Raw genomic sequence first — 16679 nt, 5'->3', positions numbered from 1 at the left:
TGCTGGACTCTCTCCAATTTGTCCATATCCCTTCTGTAGTGGCAGGGACCAAAACTGGATGCTATACTCCAGGTGTGGCCTCACCAGTGCCAGATAGAGGGGAATAATCACTTCCCTTGATCTGTCGGCAATGCTCCTACTAATACAGCCCAATATGCCGTTGACCTTCTTGGCAACAAGGGCACACTGCTGACTCATATCCAGCTTCTCGTCCACTGTACTCTCCAGGTCCTTTTCTGCAGAACTGCTGCTTAGTCCATCGTTGCCCAGCCTGTAGCGGTGCATGGGATTCTTCCTTCCTAAATGCAGGACTCTGCATCCTATGATTCTATGAGTTCACTGGCTAATGGTTAAAGAGTGCTTACTATTGAATGGATATGATTTTATTGTTATGGTTAAGTAAATATTAGTATGATGTAATTCTTAGTGTTCATCCCTAAAAAATTGTAAGAGCATACTTATTACTATAGCAAGAATTTAACACATAGCTGCTTTCAGTCTTTGAAGACAGCCTCATTTTCAGATGTTAATGTAAACCTATTTCCAAACAAAACTGGTGTGCAAGAAATACCTCTTTAAAAATCTTGTTTTTTCTTGACTGCATTACCACCACCTTAGGGAACTAAGGGTGCAAGAGTGTGGATCTAATTTACTTTTCATCTTTCATACTAGATGTTTACTTTGAAGTTTCACAATTGAACTACTCCAGTCAGTTTCACTACTACTTCTCTTTGACAAGGCTGCTGTGGTCTAGGCTTGAAATGCTTCCCCCCTCCAGCACATTTCATTTAAAGTTTAACATCCGACATCTCAATTGTATGAATAAAAGCCCTACATGCTTTAAGTCTGTTTCCTGCTCCTTGGAAAAAAAAAAAAAAAAAACCTATCAGAGCAAGGAAACTTCAGGATTTAATGTATTTTTAATGACAGGTTTCAGAGCAGCAGCCGTGTTAGTCTGTATTCGCAAAAAGAAAAGGAGTACTAGTAGCACCTTAGAGACTAACCAATCTATTTGAGCATAAGCTTTTGTGAGCTACAGCTCACTTCATCGGATGCGATGAAGTGAGCTGTAGCTCACGAAATGCGATGAAGTGAGCTGTAGCTCACGAAAGCTTATGCTCAAATAAATCTGTTAGTCTCTAAGGTGCCACAAGTACTCCTTTTCTTTTTGTATTTTTAATGTGTACTTTGGTATTGTGATGCACCAGTTTAAGAAACATAGGCCAGCAAACTATAAAATTTACAGCCTTGATAACTTTTTACATCAGAGAAAACTCAAAAAGGTATTTTTTCCTGCGCAAGTATCATCTAGCAATAAGATTAGAATTTTAACAAATTCTTCGACACAGCTTCTGCCCTAAAAGTCGCATTGAAGTCTTTTCTTTTTCTTTTTTATCAAATTCATATTCTTTGATTCTAAGGGCAGAAGGAACCATCGTGATAATCTAATCTGACCTGGGTAGCATAGGCCCGAGAAGTTCCCCCAAAATAATTTTGAACCAGAGCATATCTTCTAGAAAAGCATCCAATCTTGATTTAAAAACTGACACCTTATTTCCAGTTTGAATGTGTCTAGTTTCTACTTCCAGCCACTGGATCTTTATAACTTTGCCTGCTGTATTAAAGAGCTCATTATCAAATATTTATAAGTGTCTGTGTGGGGAACAGACTACAACCAACCTTCTATTTATTAAGCCAAACAGATTGAGAACTTGAGTCTATTACTAAGGTCAAGAAGATTTAGCTTATACTGTAACTTTATTTCATACTGCATTTTAGAGAGAAAACATTGCTAGACTTCGTTCATTTTAGTGAACTTCCATATTAAATAGATAGTAGAAAAAAAAAAAAGAGTTATTAGTTCATTATGAGATCGGAAACTCAAAAGGCTTGTTCTGAACTGAAACTGAAAGTGTGGTATGATGAGGATCAGTTTTAGGTACAGATTGTGAGGTGTCAGCTACCATCAAGAGAATGTCTATAAAGTCAAACTACCTCTATGGAAACACACTCAGATTTCCTGCCAAAGATATTCCAGGCTCCATGTTCCTGATGGTATGCTCTGAAAGGTCATTTTCTGTACAGTGTTTTTCTAACACTATTACAAATTGTGGGGCGAGCCCAAGCTTTATTGCAGCTCTCTGTGAAATGTAGCACCTCAGCATATTTCCCCACAGGAACAGCAGTAGTAGAAACTGATTCTAAATAGCATTTTTTTTCCACAGCAGTGATTTTCTGAAAGCACGTGACTGTCTAAGTAGACTATTTCAAACATCTGATTGCTATTTGTACTTGAGGAGTTTGTGGAAAAAGGGGATTAGTGTTCAGCTTTGTTTTTTTTTAAATCTACAAAAACTAAAAATGGAAGAGACGCTTAGATGGGTCACAAGTCAACTTTGTCTGCAAACACAATTAACCTCATCACAAGACCATCACACCCGCCTGACTCCACTTCCTTTTGAAAATAAGGAAGCAGCAGCAGGTCTTCTAATATAAGGGCTTGTCTACACTTACTGCGATTGATCCACTGGGGGCCAATTTAGTGGGTCTTAGACCCTCTAAATTGACCACCGATCGCTCCCCTATTGACTCTGAAGGAGAAGCATAAGGTAAGTTGACAGGAGAGTTTCTCCAGTCGACCCAGCGCAGTGCAGAAACCGCTGTAAGTCAACCCAAGCTATGGCAACTCCAGCTACATTATTCATGTAGCTGGCGATGCATAACTTAGGTCAACTTAACCCCATAGTGTAGACCTGCCCTAACAAACCAGGTTTTTCTGTGACAAAACTGCGAGCACCGCAGATCCACCTCTGCATGTAAGGGTTGCTACACGGAGAAGATAGATACTCTAAATAAAAGTGAATTATTTGCTTTTGAGGGATCTAGTACTAGTCCTTTTTCCATTGGGAGCCAGTGAGCAGCACTGGAACTGCCAAACCAAAGACCAGATGTCATGATAGATGGATATTTCCTTCTCAATCGAGCATGTATCTATCGTACTTATGTGCCGCCCGCCCCCCATCTCTGTAGTAACTGAGCACCTCAGACTTTTAGTGCATTATCCTTACACGCACCCACGCCTGTGAGATAGGAGAGTGTTATTATCCCCATTGGACAGAATGGGAATGGAGGCACAGAGAAACTGAGGGTGTGACTACACTGCAGTTGGGAACATGCCTCCAGACCAGGCAGACAGACTCGTGCTAGTTCCTCTCGAGCTAGTGTGGTAAAAATAGCGCAGTGGATATTACGGCATGGGCAATGGCTCAGGCTAGCCACATAAGTCCAAGTGCACCCCACCCCACCAGCTGAGCTCAGGTAGCTATCCCAAGCTGCCACCTGTGCTACACCGCCCACACTGCTATTTTTAGTGAACTAGCTGGAGCAGAGCTAGTGGAAGTCTGACTACCTGGCTTGGGGGCATGCTCCCAGCTGCAGCACAGACATACTGTAAGTGACCTTGCACACACAGGCATTCTTAGGTCACCCAAGTCACAGGCCCTTAGACCATATTTCCTCATACAACAAGCCTATGGAGGGTCCTCTAAGAATTTTCTCCTCAGGGGGAAGACAATTATTTTCCACTGGGAGCCAGTGGCCAGCACTGGCACTGCCAAACCAAACTACCTTGTCTCTCTACCTTTCAGTTGACAATTATTCTGGTCATTGCCCATCTCTAACACAAAAGGTCACTGTAGGTACCAACAAGATTTCCCTAGGATGGGATTTAAAATGAGGAAGGTATTTCACAACATTATATTCTCCAATAGTTCTGTCTGCCCTGGAGGAGTACTTGACTGATACTGCTCTGACTGCACCAGAGCTGCCTTCTCCTGGTTAGTGCTTGGACAGAAGTCCTGCTGCTGCATGAGGCTTGGCAGCATGCGCTCTTTGCTGCCTCTGTAGCCCCACTTACTGAAAGGCCGCATTTAATAGTGACCCAGGTCGAGAATGCAGCTTTTATTTAACACACACTCTCTCTGAAGAACACTTTTCCATTTGCAAAATTTGACCTGTAGTTTCTTATTTCATGACAACCTTGCAACAGCAATTCACAATAGTCTGAACTCAGATATAAAGCCCTAATTCTCCCTGCAGAGTTTACTTTTACCACTTTTAGTTAGTTCTGATGGATATAATGCATATATAACCTGAAGCAATAGTTAAAAGTTATGGACTTTTTCAAGTAAAGATCAATGATCCCAGAGCAACTACTAGAACTATTAAGCTACATCATATGAAAAAAGCCTATATAACTTCTGAGTGGCAAGATCCTGTTTTTAGAAACTATACAATTCTGATGAAGGTTTTTCCTTAGAAAGCTCTTAAAATAGGCTACACAAAAGCAGCCTTAAACATGAGGCTGAAATACATTCCTTTATCACTTAAGGAAAGTGTCAACATTATGGACTTATTAGCCATTTAAACAAGAATTCTGCTAAATCATGTGATTAGCTGTAGTTTCAATTCTAAACAACTTTATGAAAGCCAGCATGAGCTGTCATTTCCTTCCCCAGAGTCAGGAATGTTGAAAGACAACTGTTCAAAATACTCCTCTGAATACCAGTATCTAGTTCAACCCTTGGAAACACAGTGGAACAGGCCTACAGACTTTACTCTTATGTCAAACTTTTACAGTGAAGTTAATGAAAAGTGTCCTACCATTTCAATGCACTGTAGCAGTGTGCATTTTGCAATTCCATTTATATCAAGCTTACACTTATGTATGGCCTGCCTAGACTAGTCATTTCAACTAGACTGTTGCCCTCTCCAGAATATTGTATTTGTAATAGACACTGGACTAGAGAGTGAAGCTTTGAGAGAAGTTACTTCATTGGAAAAAGGATTTCCGCTTCCTGACAAGGCACGCTGTCAAAATAAATGGCCACCAAATTCACTCCTTCCTTTGTCCGAATTTCAAGAGTCCACAAACACATTTTGAGTCCTTCTGGCCACCCACCAGGCTTACACCAACCACTCAGACTGACAGCAGAAAAGCCAGTCAGCCAGAATGAAGGCAAAGAGCGCGGAGGTCCCGGGTTCAGGTTGCCAACGGGCTGCTTTTAGAAGCCGCAGCGACAGGACAATGCGAGCGCGGCAGCTCCCCGCCAAGGGCTACCCGCGCGGCGGGGACGCTGCGACACTAAGGCGGGCGCCAGGACGACCTCGGCGCAGCTCTGCGGTTAGAGGCCCGGCCGGCAGCCCCACGCCAGAGCCGGCCGTGCCACCGAGCTGTCCCGACGCGGCCAGCCCGGGGCCTGTCGCCAAGGGCCAGGCGCGAAGGGAGGCGGCGGCCCGGCGCGGCCCCGCTGCCAGTCGCGGGAAGGGCCGGCCTCACGACCCGGCCGGGCCCGGCTCCGCCCGGCGATTTGGGACAGGAAGCGAAGTGGGGCAACGGGAGTGACTGGAGCGACCCCGTGCGGCGGGTGCCGGGCGCGGGCAGCAGGAGCCCCTCGGCCGGTGGCTCGCGGGTCGCCTCAGGCAGGCCCGTCGGGGCCGAGCCCGGGAGCCAGCGCGAGCGGGCAGGGAGAACTGCCGGCGCCCCGCGCGGGGGCGGGGTGGACAGACCCACCCAGGGGCGCTCACCCGCCCGTAGGGGACAGAAAGTCCGCGTCGTCCTCCTCCGCGGCCCCGAACATGCTGCCTGCAGCGGCCGGTCTCGGCGGCCCGGGTGCCCTGGAACGGGGCAGCGGCCAAGACAGCTCTCGCCCGTGTCGCAAAACTGTCGCCCAGCAGCGCCTGCGGCCTCGCCTGCTTTCCCGCTGGGCCTGGGGGCGGGCCTTTGCCTCACGGACCAATAGCGCCCCTCCCGTCCGGGAGCCGATCGCGCTGCCCAATGGGGCCACATCCCGCCTTCCAGGGCAGGTCCCGGCTCCGAGGCCACGTCCGAGGGGGCGGGGTCTGCAGCTCTGGAGCGGTCCGGGGCGGCGGATGAGTCTCGTGTCGGTGGCCGGTCCGGAGCGGTGAGTGGCGCGGCGGCGGCGGCCTGTCCCTTGCAGGGGCCGCCCTGGGTCCTGCAGCCCGAGCCGGCGGCGGAGCCCGGACGCCTGGGTCCCGTTCCCCGCGCTGCCAGCGGCTCGCCCGGGCCCTTCCCCTCTGCCGCTCGCGCTCCGTGCGGCGGGGACCCGGCCGGCCGGGCCGGCTCGGATCCTGGGGCGGGACACGCGCCCGCCGGCGAGGCCCAAGTCCCCGACGTCCGTGCCGCGCTGGAGGCAGAGGGTTTGACCCCTCGTTGTCTCCGGGGGAGCCGAAGCGCGCGGTTGCACGACGCCCCCCGAGAGCACGTTCCGCTGGGAGCCCCGGGCGTTCGCGTCCCCGGGGCAGGCGTGGGGCGCCGCGGCTGCTCGACGTTGCCTGCCAGCCTGGGCCGCAGTTTAGGACAGGACATAAAAGTGCAGAGTAACCGAAGAGAATGACACTGTAGAGGGCGTTTAGGGAGGCAGATTGAACGTACTCAACTTGGAGTTTGGCCAGGAACCTCGACACTGCTCCATATTCCTATGAGAAATGCCACCGGTGATTAAGCCCTGGGTCTGGCATCCCATCCAAAATGACCCCTCTTATAACCAGTGTTCACTGGACGCACACAGGGGCTTTGGTCATTATAGGCTCAGCGGGAGGGGTACCCCCCAGTTCAGCCACCAGCACCAGTTTCTGCAGCACTGCACGTTTTCATTGAGGATTTCGTATCTGCGCATTGACTGTCCCAGTCCTCCTTAGCTTATGAATTCTGGCATGATCACAGCACATGATGTAGCATGGCTAGAGGGTTTCTGAGTAAAGTGCCTTGTACTTGAATTCTGACTCTACAACAGGTAGGCTGCTGCTGGTTTGAACCCGGCTAGTGGCGGATGTAGTAGTATTTGCATTTCAAGCTTTGCCACTGATACTTGGTTAGCATTTCTCAATACAACCCCTCTGCGAAAAAAGCTGTAGGGAGGGTGTGTTGAGGGGAGAAAGAATTTTGTTTTAAATTACTTTAATGACTAACTCCGGCCTGGCTTCTATTCTGGGCCATGAGTTCCATTACTTCCACTTCCTGCTGAGTTGTCTGTCCTTTAACCCTCTATGGAACAATGCCTGAGCAGAACCCAAATTGAAGGAATCTGGTATGATTCTGAGACTTCAGGTGCTCCAAGTTTCACTGTTGCTTACACTGTGCACAAAGAAATAGGAGTTAGGTAGCAGTGATGCACCAGGTTCTGACCCAGGGGCACATCCCTGAACTCATTAAGTTGTGGTGAGGTGAGTGGGTAGGAGCATGGTGCTGGTTGGTGAGTCTATGGGGTTAGTCTGGTGTGGATGGGAAGGTTGCTGTTAAGCAGATCTGTTCTGTTTACTCCCCTCACACAAGAGTATTGTGACAGGTTTCAGAGTGGTAGCTGTGTTAGTCTGTATCAGCAAAAAAAATCGAGGAGTACTTGTGGCACCTTAGAGACTAACAAATTTATTTTGGCATAAGCTTTCGTGGGCTAAAACCCATTTCATCGGATGCCACAAGGACTCCTCATTGTTTTTACAAGAGTATTGATTTCTAAGGGGAGAGCTAGAACTGCCCATGAGAAAATCTCCACATACTATTTTTAACACACTCTCACTATTTCAGTGGTAGAGGTGCAAGTGCAGCAGGAGGGTCAGGCACCAACAATATGTCAAGACTTTACTGTTTATAGGAGCACAATATTGTTTTTGCCAAGCAAGGGGCATTACAGCTTTGCTTATGGATCTGAGCAGTGACCATGTAAATCTACAATTTGCTGTGTCGGAGGGATAATAAAAGCTGTAGACAGTCCTCCATGCTCTGGACTTGGTCTGGCTTCTGAGAAGTGGCCTGGAGTGCAGGAAGTGTTGTGCAATACACAACTCCATGAGGAAGTTTTGCAAAAGTAAATATTTCAAGGAAAATGGAACACAAAATTGCTATTTTTCCTACCTTATTCATGGCCAATACTTGGAAAAGTTTACTGGTCCTGAAAAGGTTTGTACTAGTCCTGCCAGCAAGGAATTTGTTCCAAGCCTTTTCGTGATGATTTTAGCAGATCATGCCTCCGAAAAGAATGCTTTTTTACCCTTGGAAAGCAGGGATTCCTGTCTGCATTTAAGTGGCTGTAGTCTTGGCTCTTAGCTGTAGCAGACCAGAGCTTAGGTGACACTGAAATTGCAATGGATCTGAAGTATGAGGGAAAGAAAACTAATAAGAAAAATTAGAATAGTGTGAGTCTAAGGCCTGATAACTTGTAAGCTGCTGGACTTAGCGTCAAATGCCTTATACTAGTAGTTCTAGTTTCTACTCTTTGCAGTTTATGATCAAATCAGAGCACAGAATCCTAGAACTGGAAGGGACCTCGAGAGGTCATCTAGTCCAGTCCACTGCACTCAAGGTAGGACTAAATATTATCTAGACCATCCTAGACAGGTGTTTGTCCAACCTGCTCTTAAAAATCCCCAATGGCGGAGATTCCACCACCTCCCTAGGCAATTTATTTCAGTGCTTAACCACCCTGACAATTAGGAAGTTTTTCCTAATGTCCAGTCTAAACCGCCCTTGCTGCAATTTAAGCCCATTGCTTCTTGTCCTATCCTCAGAGGTTAAGAAGAACAATTTTTCTCCCTCCTCCTTGTAACAATCTTTTATGTATTTGAAAACTGTTATCATGTCCCCTCTCGGTCTCCTCTTCTCCAAACTAAACAAACCCAATTTTTTTCAATCTCCCGTCATAGGTCATGTTTTCTAGACCTTTAATAATTTTTGTAGCTCTTCTCTGGACTTTCTCCAATTTGTCCACATCTTTCCTGAAATGTGGTGTCCAGAATTGGACACAATACTCCAGTTGAGGCCTAATCAGCACAGAGTAGAGCGGAAGAATTACTTCTTGTGTCTTGCTTACAACACTCCTGCTAATACATTCCAAAATGATGTTTGCTTTTTTTTGCAACAGTGTTACACTGTTGACTCATATTTAGCTTGTGATCCACTATGACCCCAGATCCCTTTCCGCAGTACTCCTTCCTAGGCAGTCATTTCCCATTTTATATGTGTGCAACTGATTGTTCCTTCCTAAGTGGAGTACTTTGCACTTGTCCTTATTGAATTTCATCCTATTTACTTCAGACCACTTCTCCAGTTTTTCCAGAGCATTTTGAATTTTAATCCTATCCTCAAAGCACTTGCAATCCCTCCCAGCTTGGTATCATCCACAAACTTTATAAGTGTACTCTCTATGCCATTATCTAAATCATTGATGAAGATATTGAATAGAACCAGACCCGATCCTTGCGGGACCCTACTTGTTATGCCTTTCCAGCATGACTGTGAACCACTGATAACTACTTTCTGGGAACAATTTTCCAACTAGTTATGCACCCACCTTATAGTAGCTCCATCTAGGTTGTATTTCCCTAGTTTGTTTATGAGAGGGTCATGGGAGACAGTATCAAAAGCCTTACTAAAGTCAAGATATACCACATCTACTGCTTCTCCCCATCCACAAGGCTTGTTACCCTGTCAAAGAAAGTTATCAGGTTGGTTTGATATGATTTGTTCTTGACAAATCCATGCTGACTGTTATTTATCACTTTATGATCTTCTAGGTGTTTGCAAATTGATTGCTTAATTATTTGCTCTATTATCTTTCCGGGAACAGAAGTTAAGCTAACTGGTCTGTAATTTCCCAGGTTTTCCTTATTTTCCTTTTTATAGATGGGCACTATATTTGCCCTTTTCCAGTCTTCTGGAATGTCTCCCGTCTTCCATGACTTTTCAAAGATAATTGCTAATGGCTCAGATATCTCCTCAGTCAGCTCCTTGAGTACTCTAGGATGCATTTCATCAGGCCCTGGTAATTTGAAGTCATCTAACTTGTCTAAGTAATTTTTAACTTGTTCTTTCCCTATTTTAGACTCTGATCCTACCTCATTTTCACTGGTATTCACTGTGTTGGATGTCCAATCACCACCAGTCTTCTTGGTAAAAACCAAAACAAAAAGTCATTAAGCATGTCTGCCATTTCCACATTTTCTGTTATTGTCTTTCCCTCCTCATTGAGTAATGGGCCTACTCTGACCTTGGTCTTCCTCTTGTTTCTAATGTATTTGTAGAATGTTTTCTTGTTTCCTTTTATGTCCCTAGCTAGTTTGATCTCGTTTTGTGCCTTGGTTTTTCTAATTTTGTCCCTACATACTTCTGTTATTTGTTTATATTTATCCTTTGTCCCTACGTACTTGTTGTTTGTGTATATTCATCCTTTGTATTCCTCAAACGAGTGGGCCTGAACTGACATTGGATTAGAGGGTTTTTTTTTTTTTAGTGATCCAGAACTAGAGATGAAGAAGATCCAGACAGTAGGCCAGTGTAATCGTAGGTTCCTATGGGATAGGGGCAGGGGGAAATGTTGAGTGGTAATCTGGTTTCCGTGGAGAATATTGCATTTGAATCTTTTACAGACATAAATAAAAGCTGTATCTTCACTGCAAACAAAACACATACCACAACCCCTATCTCAATGAAAGATCCTAGTGGAGAAAAGGCAACAGGCAGATTTTATTTTGATGTGGCAAGTGAAGGTCAATACTGTATCCCCGACCCCACCCAGCTATATTGAGGTAAAAACTAGAGAGTCTTGCCTCTGCTAGGATTCTATATAGAGTTAGTAAAAACACACCTTTTTTGCAGTGAAGCCTCTTAAGCTAAGTGAAACTGAGACTATGTCTACACTAGGAGCGTGCTTCTGGGTATACCTGTACTGGTGTACTATACTGGCAAAGTATCAGGGGGTAGCCGTGTTAGTCTATATCCGCAAAAACAACAAGGAGTCCGGAGGCACCTTTAAAGACTAACAGATTTATTTGATCATAAGCTTTCGTGGGTAAAAACCCCACTTCTTCAGATGCATGGAGTGAAAATTACAGACGCAGACATAAATATACTGACACATGAAGAGAAGGGAGTTAGCTCACAAGTGGAGAACCAGTGTTGACAGGGCCAATTTGATCAGGGTGGATGTAGTCCACTCCCAACAATAGATGAGGAGGTGTCAATTCCAGGACAGGCAAAACTGCTTCTGTAATGAGCCAGCCACTCCTAGTCCCTATTCAAGCCCAAATTAATGGTGTTAAATTTGTAAATGAATTTTAGTTCTGCAGTTTCTCTTTGAAGTCTGTTTCTGAAGCTTTTTTGTTCAAGTATAGCTACTTTCAAATCTGTTATAGAGTGTCCAGGAAGATTGAAGTGTTCTCCCACTGGCTTTTGTATGTTACCATTCCTGATTTCTGATTTGTGTCCATTTATTCTTTTATGTAGGGACTGTCCGGTTTGGCCAATGTACATGGCAGAGGGGCATTGCTGGCACATGATGGCATATATCACATTAGTAGATGTGCAGGTGAATGAGCCTCTGATGGTGTGGCTGATGTGTTTGGGTCCTCTGATGGTGTCGCTAGGGTAGATATGGGGACAGAGTAGGCAACGAGGTTTGCTACAGGGATTGTTTCCTGGGTTAGTGTTTCTGTGGTGTGGTGTGTAGTTGCTGGTGAGTATTTGCTTCAGGTTGGGGGGCTGTCTGTAAGAGAGATCTGGCCTGTCTCCCAAGGTCTGGCCTGTCTCCCAAGGTCTGGGAGAGTGAGGGATCGTTTTCCAGGATAGGTTGTAGAGCGTTGATGGTGTGCTGGAGAGGTTTTAGCTGGGGGCTGTATGTGATGGCCAGTGGTGTTCTGTTGTTTTCCTTGTTGGGCCTGTCCTGTAGTAGGTGATTTCTGGGTTCCCGTCTCGCTCTGTCAATCTGTTTCCTCACTTCCCCAGGTGGGTACTGTAGTTTTAAGAATGCTTGATAAAGCTCTTGTAGGTGTTTGTCTCTGTCTGAGGGATTGGAGCAAATTCAGTTGTATTTTAGGGGTTGGCTGTAGACAATGCATTGTGCAATGTGTCCTGGATGGAAGCTGGAGGCATGTAGGTAAGTATAGCAGTCAGTAGGTTTCTGGTATAGGGTGGTGTTTATGTGACCATCACTTATTTGCACTGTAGTGTCCAGGAAGTGGACCAGAGCTTTGTCTTTCCTGGAATTGACACCTCCTCATCTATTGATGGGAGTGGACCACATCCACCCTGATCGAATTGGCCCTGTCAACACGGGTTCTCCACTTGTGAGGTAACTCCCTTCTCTTCATGTGCCAGTATATTTATGTCTGCGTCTGTAATTTTCACTCCATGCATCTGAAGAAGTGGGGTTTTTTACCCACGAAAGCTTATGCTCAAATAAATCTGTTTGGCTTTAAGGTGCCACCGGACTCCTTGTTGTTTTTATACTGGCAAAGTGCTGCTAGTGTGAATGCAGCTGATCCTGGCAAAATTGTGCTTTTGCCCGTATAGTTTATTCCAATGGCTTCCCCCTGTTCCCCCCTCCCCTGCCCAAGCAAAATAAGCTATATGAACAAAGACACAGTTTTGCCAGTATAAGTGTGTCTACACTAGGGGCTTTTTCTGGAACAGCGTTGTCAATCAGAAACCACACCTCTTCACAAGTCTAACTCCTTAGGCTCTGAAGTGACTTAGTCACTTTTGAAAATAGGATTCAGGCTCCTAAGTTACTTAGATGCTTTTGGAAATCTTACCCTTTCTATCCAATTTCATTTGTATATGAGATATTTACGAAGCAATGTAAGGAGATAAAGCACAGCATCTTTAGTACTACTAATAATGCATGTCCTCCTAGGGCACCTTTCATTTGAGGATTAAAACACTTCATAAACTTTGAAAGTCGGCACACACAAGTATTAGCCTATCTGTAAAAAGGGGATAAGGGACACATTCAGGTTCATGCTGCAGTCCCATGGTATAACTATTTTGCCATGCTTTCTCTGACATAAATAATCCCCAAACAATTAAATTTATGGGAGCACTATAATGTGGCACCTTGAGGGGGATTAAAGTCTATTCAGAAGCATTTGTTACATTCACTTTGAAACAATTTGACTTTAATTTACTTTGGGCTCAGAGGCAACTGAGCAAGCCATTACAATTATTTTTTCATTAAAATTAATGTATGTATTGTGACAGGGTCGGGCCAGATGGCTACAGGAGAGTGATGGAAGGCAGATATATTAGCCCCAGGTTAAGCAGGTCCCTTTCCCCTGGGTAAGGTAATGGGGCAGTTTCAGAACAATCAGGAACTTGCTGGAACCAATTAAGGCAGACAGGCTAATTAGGACATCTAGAGTCAATTAAGAAGCTGCTAGAATCAATTAAGGCAGGCTAATCAGGGCACCTGGTTTAAAAAGGACCTCACTTCAGTCAGTGAGGGGCACACAAGGAGCTGAGAGTGAAAGGGCATGCTGCTGGAGGACTGAGGAGTACAAACGCAATCTGGTATCAGGAGGAAGGTCTTGTGGTGAGGATACAGAAGGTGTTGGGAGGAGGCCATGGGGAAGTAGCCCAGGGAGTTGTAGTTGTCACATAGGTGTTACACAAAACACTGTAGACAGCTGTGATCCACAGGGCCCTGGGCTGGAACCCAGAGTAGAGGGCGGGCCCGGGTTCCCCCCATTCCCCTATTGGATACAGGAGGAGGACCTGTACAGGACCTGCACTGTGGGTCCCACCAGAGGGGAAGGTCCCTGGCCTGTCCCCCAACCCACTAGGTGGACCAGCAGAGACTGTGGGGATTGTTCTCCTTCCTTTTCCCCATGTTGGCCAGTGATGATGTTATCCGACTAAAACAGCAGATTTGAGCTATGAATCTCTGAGGTGAGCAAATCCGCCAATAAGTGCAGGACCCACCAAGTTAGAGGAGGAACTTTGTCACAGTATCTTTTAAGCCATATTAGCATCCCTGTAATCCTGTTTGTGGTGCATTATCTTCTGAAACTCTTTATGAGGTTTAAATTAGACTTTAATTTAATAGAAGAATACTAAGGGGACACTGGAGTTGATGTGCAAACTCTACCTCTAAGTGTTCACTGCCTCCATATCTGCGTATTTCACATAGCTGGCTGTTACCACCTTTCTGTGCAAACCTAGGATAAAATGATCCTTCATGTGATGAACACAAAGATGTATGGAACAAGCAGATATCTCTCCTCCCCTTGCCCCAACAAACAGTACTCCTGGGGGAATTCTGTGCACAATATTTTAAAAATTCTGCATATTTTATTAGTCAAAATACCACAATATAAGCATGCTAGTGTACATGGCTGACGCATGCTAGCTGATTCAGGGCTCGGTCTAACGGGCTGTTTAATTTAATCCTAGGGCAATTTTGTATCACCGTGCACGTGCAGAATTCATGTCCCCTGCAGAATTCCCCTCCTCCCCACCACAGAAAATAGATTCTACCAGTTGCAATTACACCTTTTGCCCACCAGGGGCTGCTGTGGCATCAGAACAGAGGGTAGACAGCCATTGATAGGGAGGGGGCAGTGACTGCAGTCCTCACAGCACCCTGCCTGCACAGCCAGGTGGGGAGGCATAGGATATGGGGGGGACGGACAGCGTGGAGCACATGGGGCTGCTGGGGAGTCACACACACTGGAGTTCAGAAGGGCTAGTGGGAGGTGGGGCAGACTGGGGTGGGGGCACAGGAGCTAATGGGGTGATAGTATTGAGCCAGGGACTGAACGGGAATGGTGGTGCAGGGTCACATAGGGACGGGGAAAGGAGAGTGCAGGGATACACAGGGACAGGGGCAGATGTGTCTGACTGAATGGGAGAGGCTACAGATCAGCCAGGGTCTGCATGGGGGATGCTCTCCAACTCCCTAACAGTCCCGTCTCTCCCGTCCAAAAAAATCTGTTCCATACTTCTCCTAGCCACACCCAACAACCCTCCAGGTTCACTCTCAGGCTGCTTCCGAGCAATTACTTCCCTCTCCCTCCGCTCCTCCATTACCTCTGACTCCCCCAAGCCTTCTCGCTGCTTATGCGGGGGGTGGGAAATACATTTCTGTATTGTAGTTTAAATTAATTATTATTATTCAAAGTTCTGTATTAATATGAGTAGGAAGGAATCTGTTTGTTAAAAACATTTCTTGGATCTTAGTTTTTTGTCTGTTTTATTACAGACATACTTGCTGACAGGTATTTTGAAATAAATTACCATAATAATTGAAACTGGTGTGATTATATTGTGGTTTTTTGATTAATAAAATATGCAGAATTTTAAAATATCGTGTACAGAATTTTACATTTTTTGGTGCAGAATTCCCCCAGGAACATTACTGTGTAGATGTTTAGGCTCAGGCTGCAGCTTGAGCTTTGCGATCCTCCCTCCTTACTGCGTCCTAGAGCATGGGTTCCAGTCTGAGCCAGAATGTTTACACTGCAATCAAACAGCCCCATAGCCTGAGACCCCGAGTCAGCTGGCATGGGCCAACCGTGGATTTTTAATTGCAGTGTAGATATACCCTTAAGGGCTAAACCAAGGGACTGTTTATAGTGACTTCTGGGTTCTGTACCTATCTTGGCAATATCTCCTAAAAGCTGGATTTTATGCACAGTTTTTATAGGAATATTTTTAACAAAAATTTGGTAAGAACCTACATGTTTTGTGTTCCTGCAGTGGAGTCTAGAAGACTGTTCTCGCACAGTGTGAAAAGTCTATTAATATAACGTTGGTTTCCAGATTTAGTTTGCTCTCATTGCAAGAAGAATTAGTGCAGTCTGCAAATGAGGCTAGGCTACAGTGAATTCAGATGTGAGAGGAGGAATGGCAGAAATTGGAGGGGATGAGTTAGATACTTTTAAGGTGAGAAGAAGGATTCCAAAAATAGCATAAGGAAAGATGGGAACAAATGTCTAGAATGTAAAATTTAAAATATAAGCATTAGAGAAACTGAGAAATGTTTCTCGAACTTTAGGTTCTTGCAGGGATGTGAAGGGTAACAAGAAGGGTTTCTACAGGTGTGTTAGTAACAAGAAGGTCAGGGAAAGTGTTGGACCCTTACTGAATGGGGGAGGCAACCTAGTGACAGATGATGTGGAAAAAGCTGAAGTACTCAATGCTTTTTTTGCCTCTGTCTTCACAGACTAGGTCAGCTCCTAGACTGCTGCACTGGGCAGCACAGTATGGGGAGGAGGTGAGCAGCCCTCAGTGGTGAAAGAACAGGTTAAGGACTATTTAGAAAAGCTGGACATGCACAAGTCCATGGGTCCAGATCTAATGCATTCGAGGGTGCTGAGGGAATTGGCTGATGTGATTGCAGAGCAATTAGCCATTATCTCTGAAAACTCATGATAGTTGTGGGAGGTCCCGGATGATTGGAAAAAGGCAAATATGGTGTTCATGGTTTTTAAAAAAAGGAAGAAGGAGAACCCGGGGAACTATAGACCTGTGAGCCTCACCTCAGTCCCTGGCAAAATCATTGAGCAGGTCCTCAAGGAATCCATTTTGAAGCACTTGGAGGAGAGGAAGGTGATCAGGAACAATCAACATGGATTCACCAAGGGCAAGTCGTGCCTGACCAACCTGATTGCCTTCTGTGATGAGATAATTGGTTCTGTGGATATGGGGAAAGTGGTGAACGTGATATACCCTTACTTTAGCAAAGCTTTTGTTATGGTCTCCCACAGTATTCTTAAAGCAAGTTAAAGAATTATGGATTGGATGAATGTACTATAAGGTGGATAGAAAGCTGGCTAGATCGTCGGACTCAACAGGTTGTGATCAACGGCTCAATGTCTAGTTGGCAGCC

At 45.5% G+C, this 16679-nt stretch overlaps 1 protein-coding gene across 9 annotated transcripts in view; it reads right to left on the bottom strand.

Moving 5' to 3' along the window:
• FKBP15 (FKBP prolyl isomerase family member 15) overlaps positions 1 to 16679 on the bottom strand; it is a 112060-nt gene that overhangs the window by 81137 nt on the left and 14244 nt on the right. For 4 of the 9 annotated variants that reach the window (XM_074973885.1, XM_074973889.1, XM_074973886.1 and 1 more), the window contains exon 1: positions 5587 to 5748. The exons of 2 other annotated variants lie outside the window; for them this stretch is intronic. In XM_074973885.1, the coding sequence (XP_074829986.1) occupies positions 5587 to 5639 (53 nt within the window). In that variant the 5' untranslated portion in view covers positions 5640 to 5748. Of the gene's footprint in view, positions 1 to 5572; positions 5750 to 16679 lie in introns of those variants that run through there. 3 more of the 9 variants (XM_074973892.1, XM_074973895.1, XM_074973891.1) reach the window with 3 other exon arrangements.

Source organism: Natator depressus, chromosome 16, assembly GCF_965152275.1.
Source record: "Natator depressus isolate rNatDep1 chromosome 16, rNatDep2.hap1, whole genome shotgun sequence".
Lineage (NCBI taxonomy): Eukaryota > Metazoa > Chordata > Testudines > Cheloniidae > Natator > Natator depressus.
The sequence above is the reverse complement of the archived record's forward strand: the minus strand, read 5'-3'. Positions and strand labels throughout refer to the sequence as shown.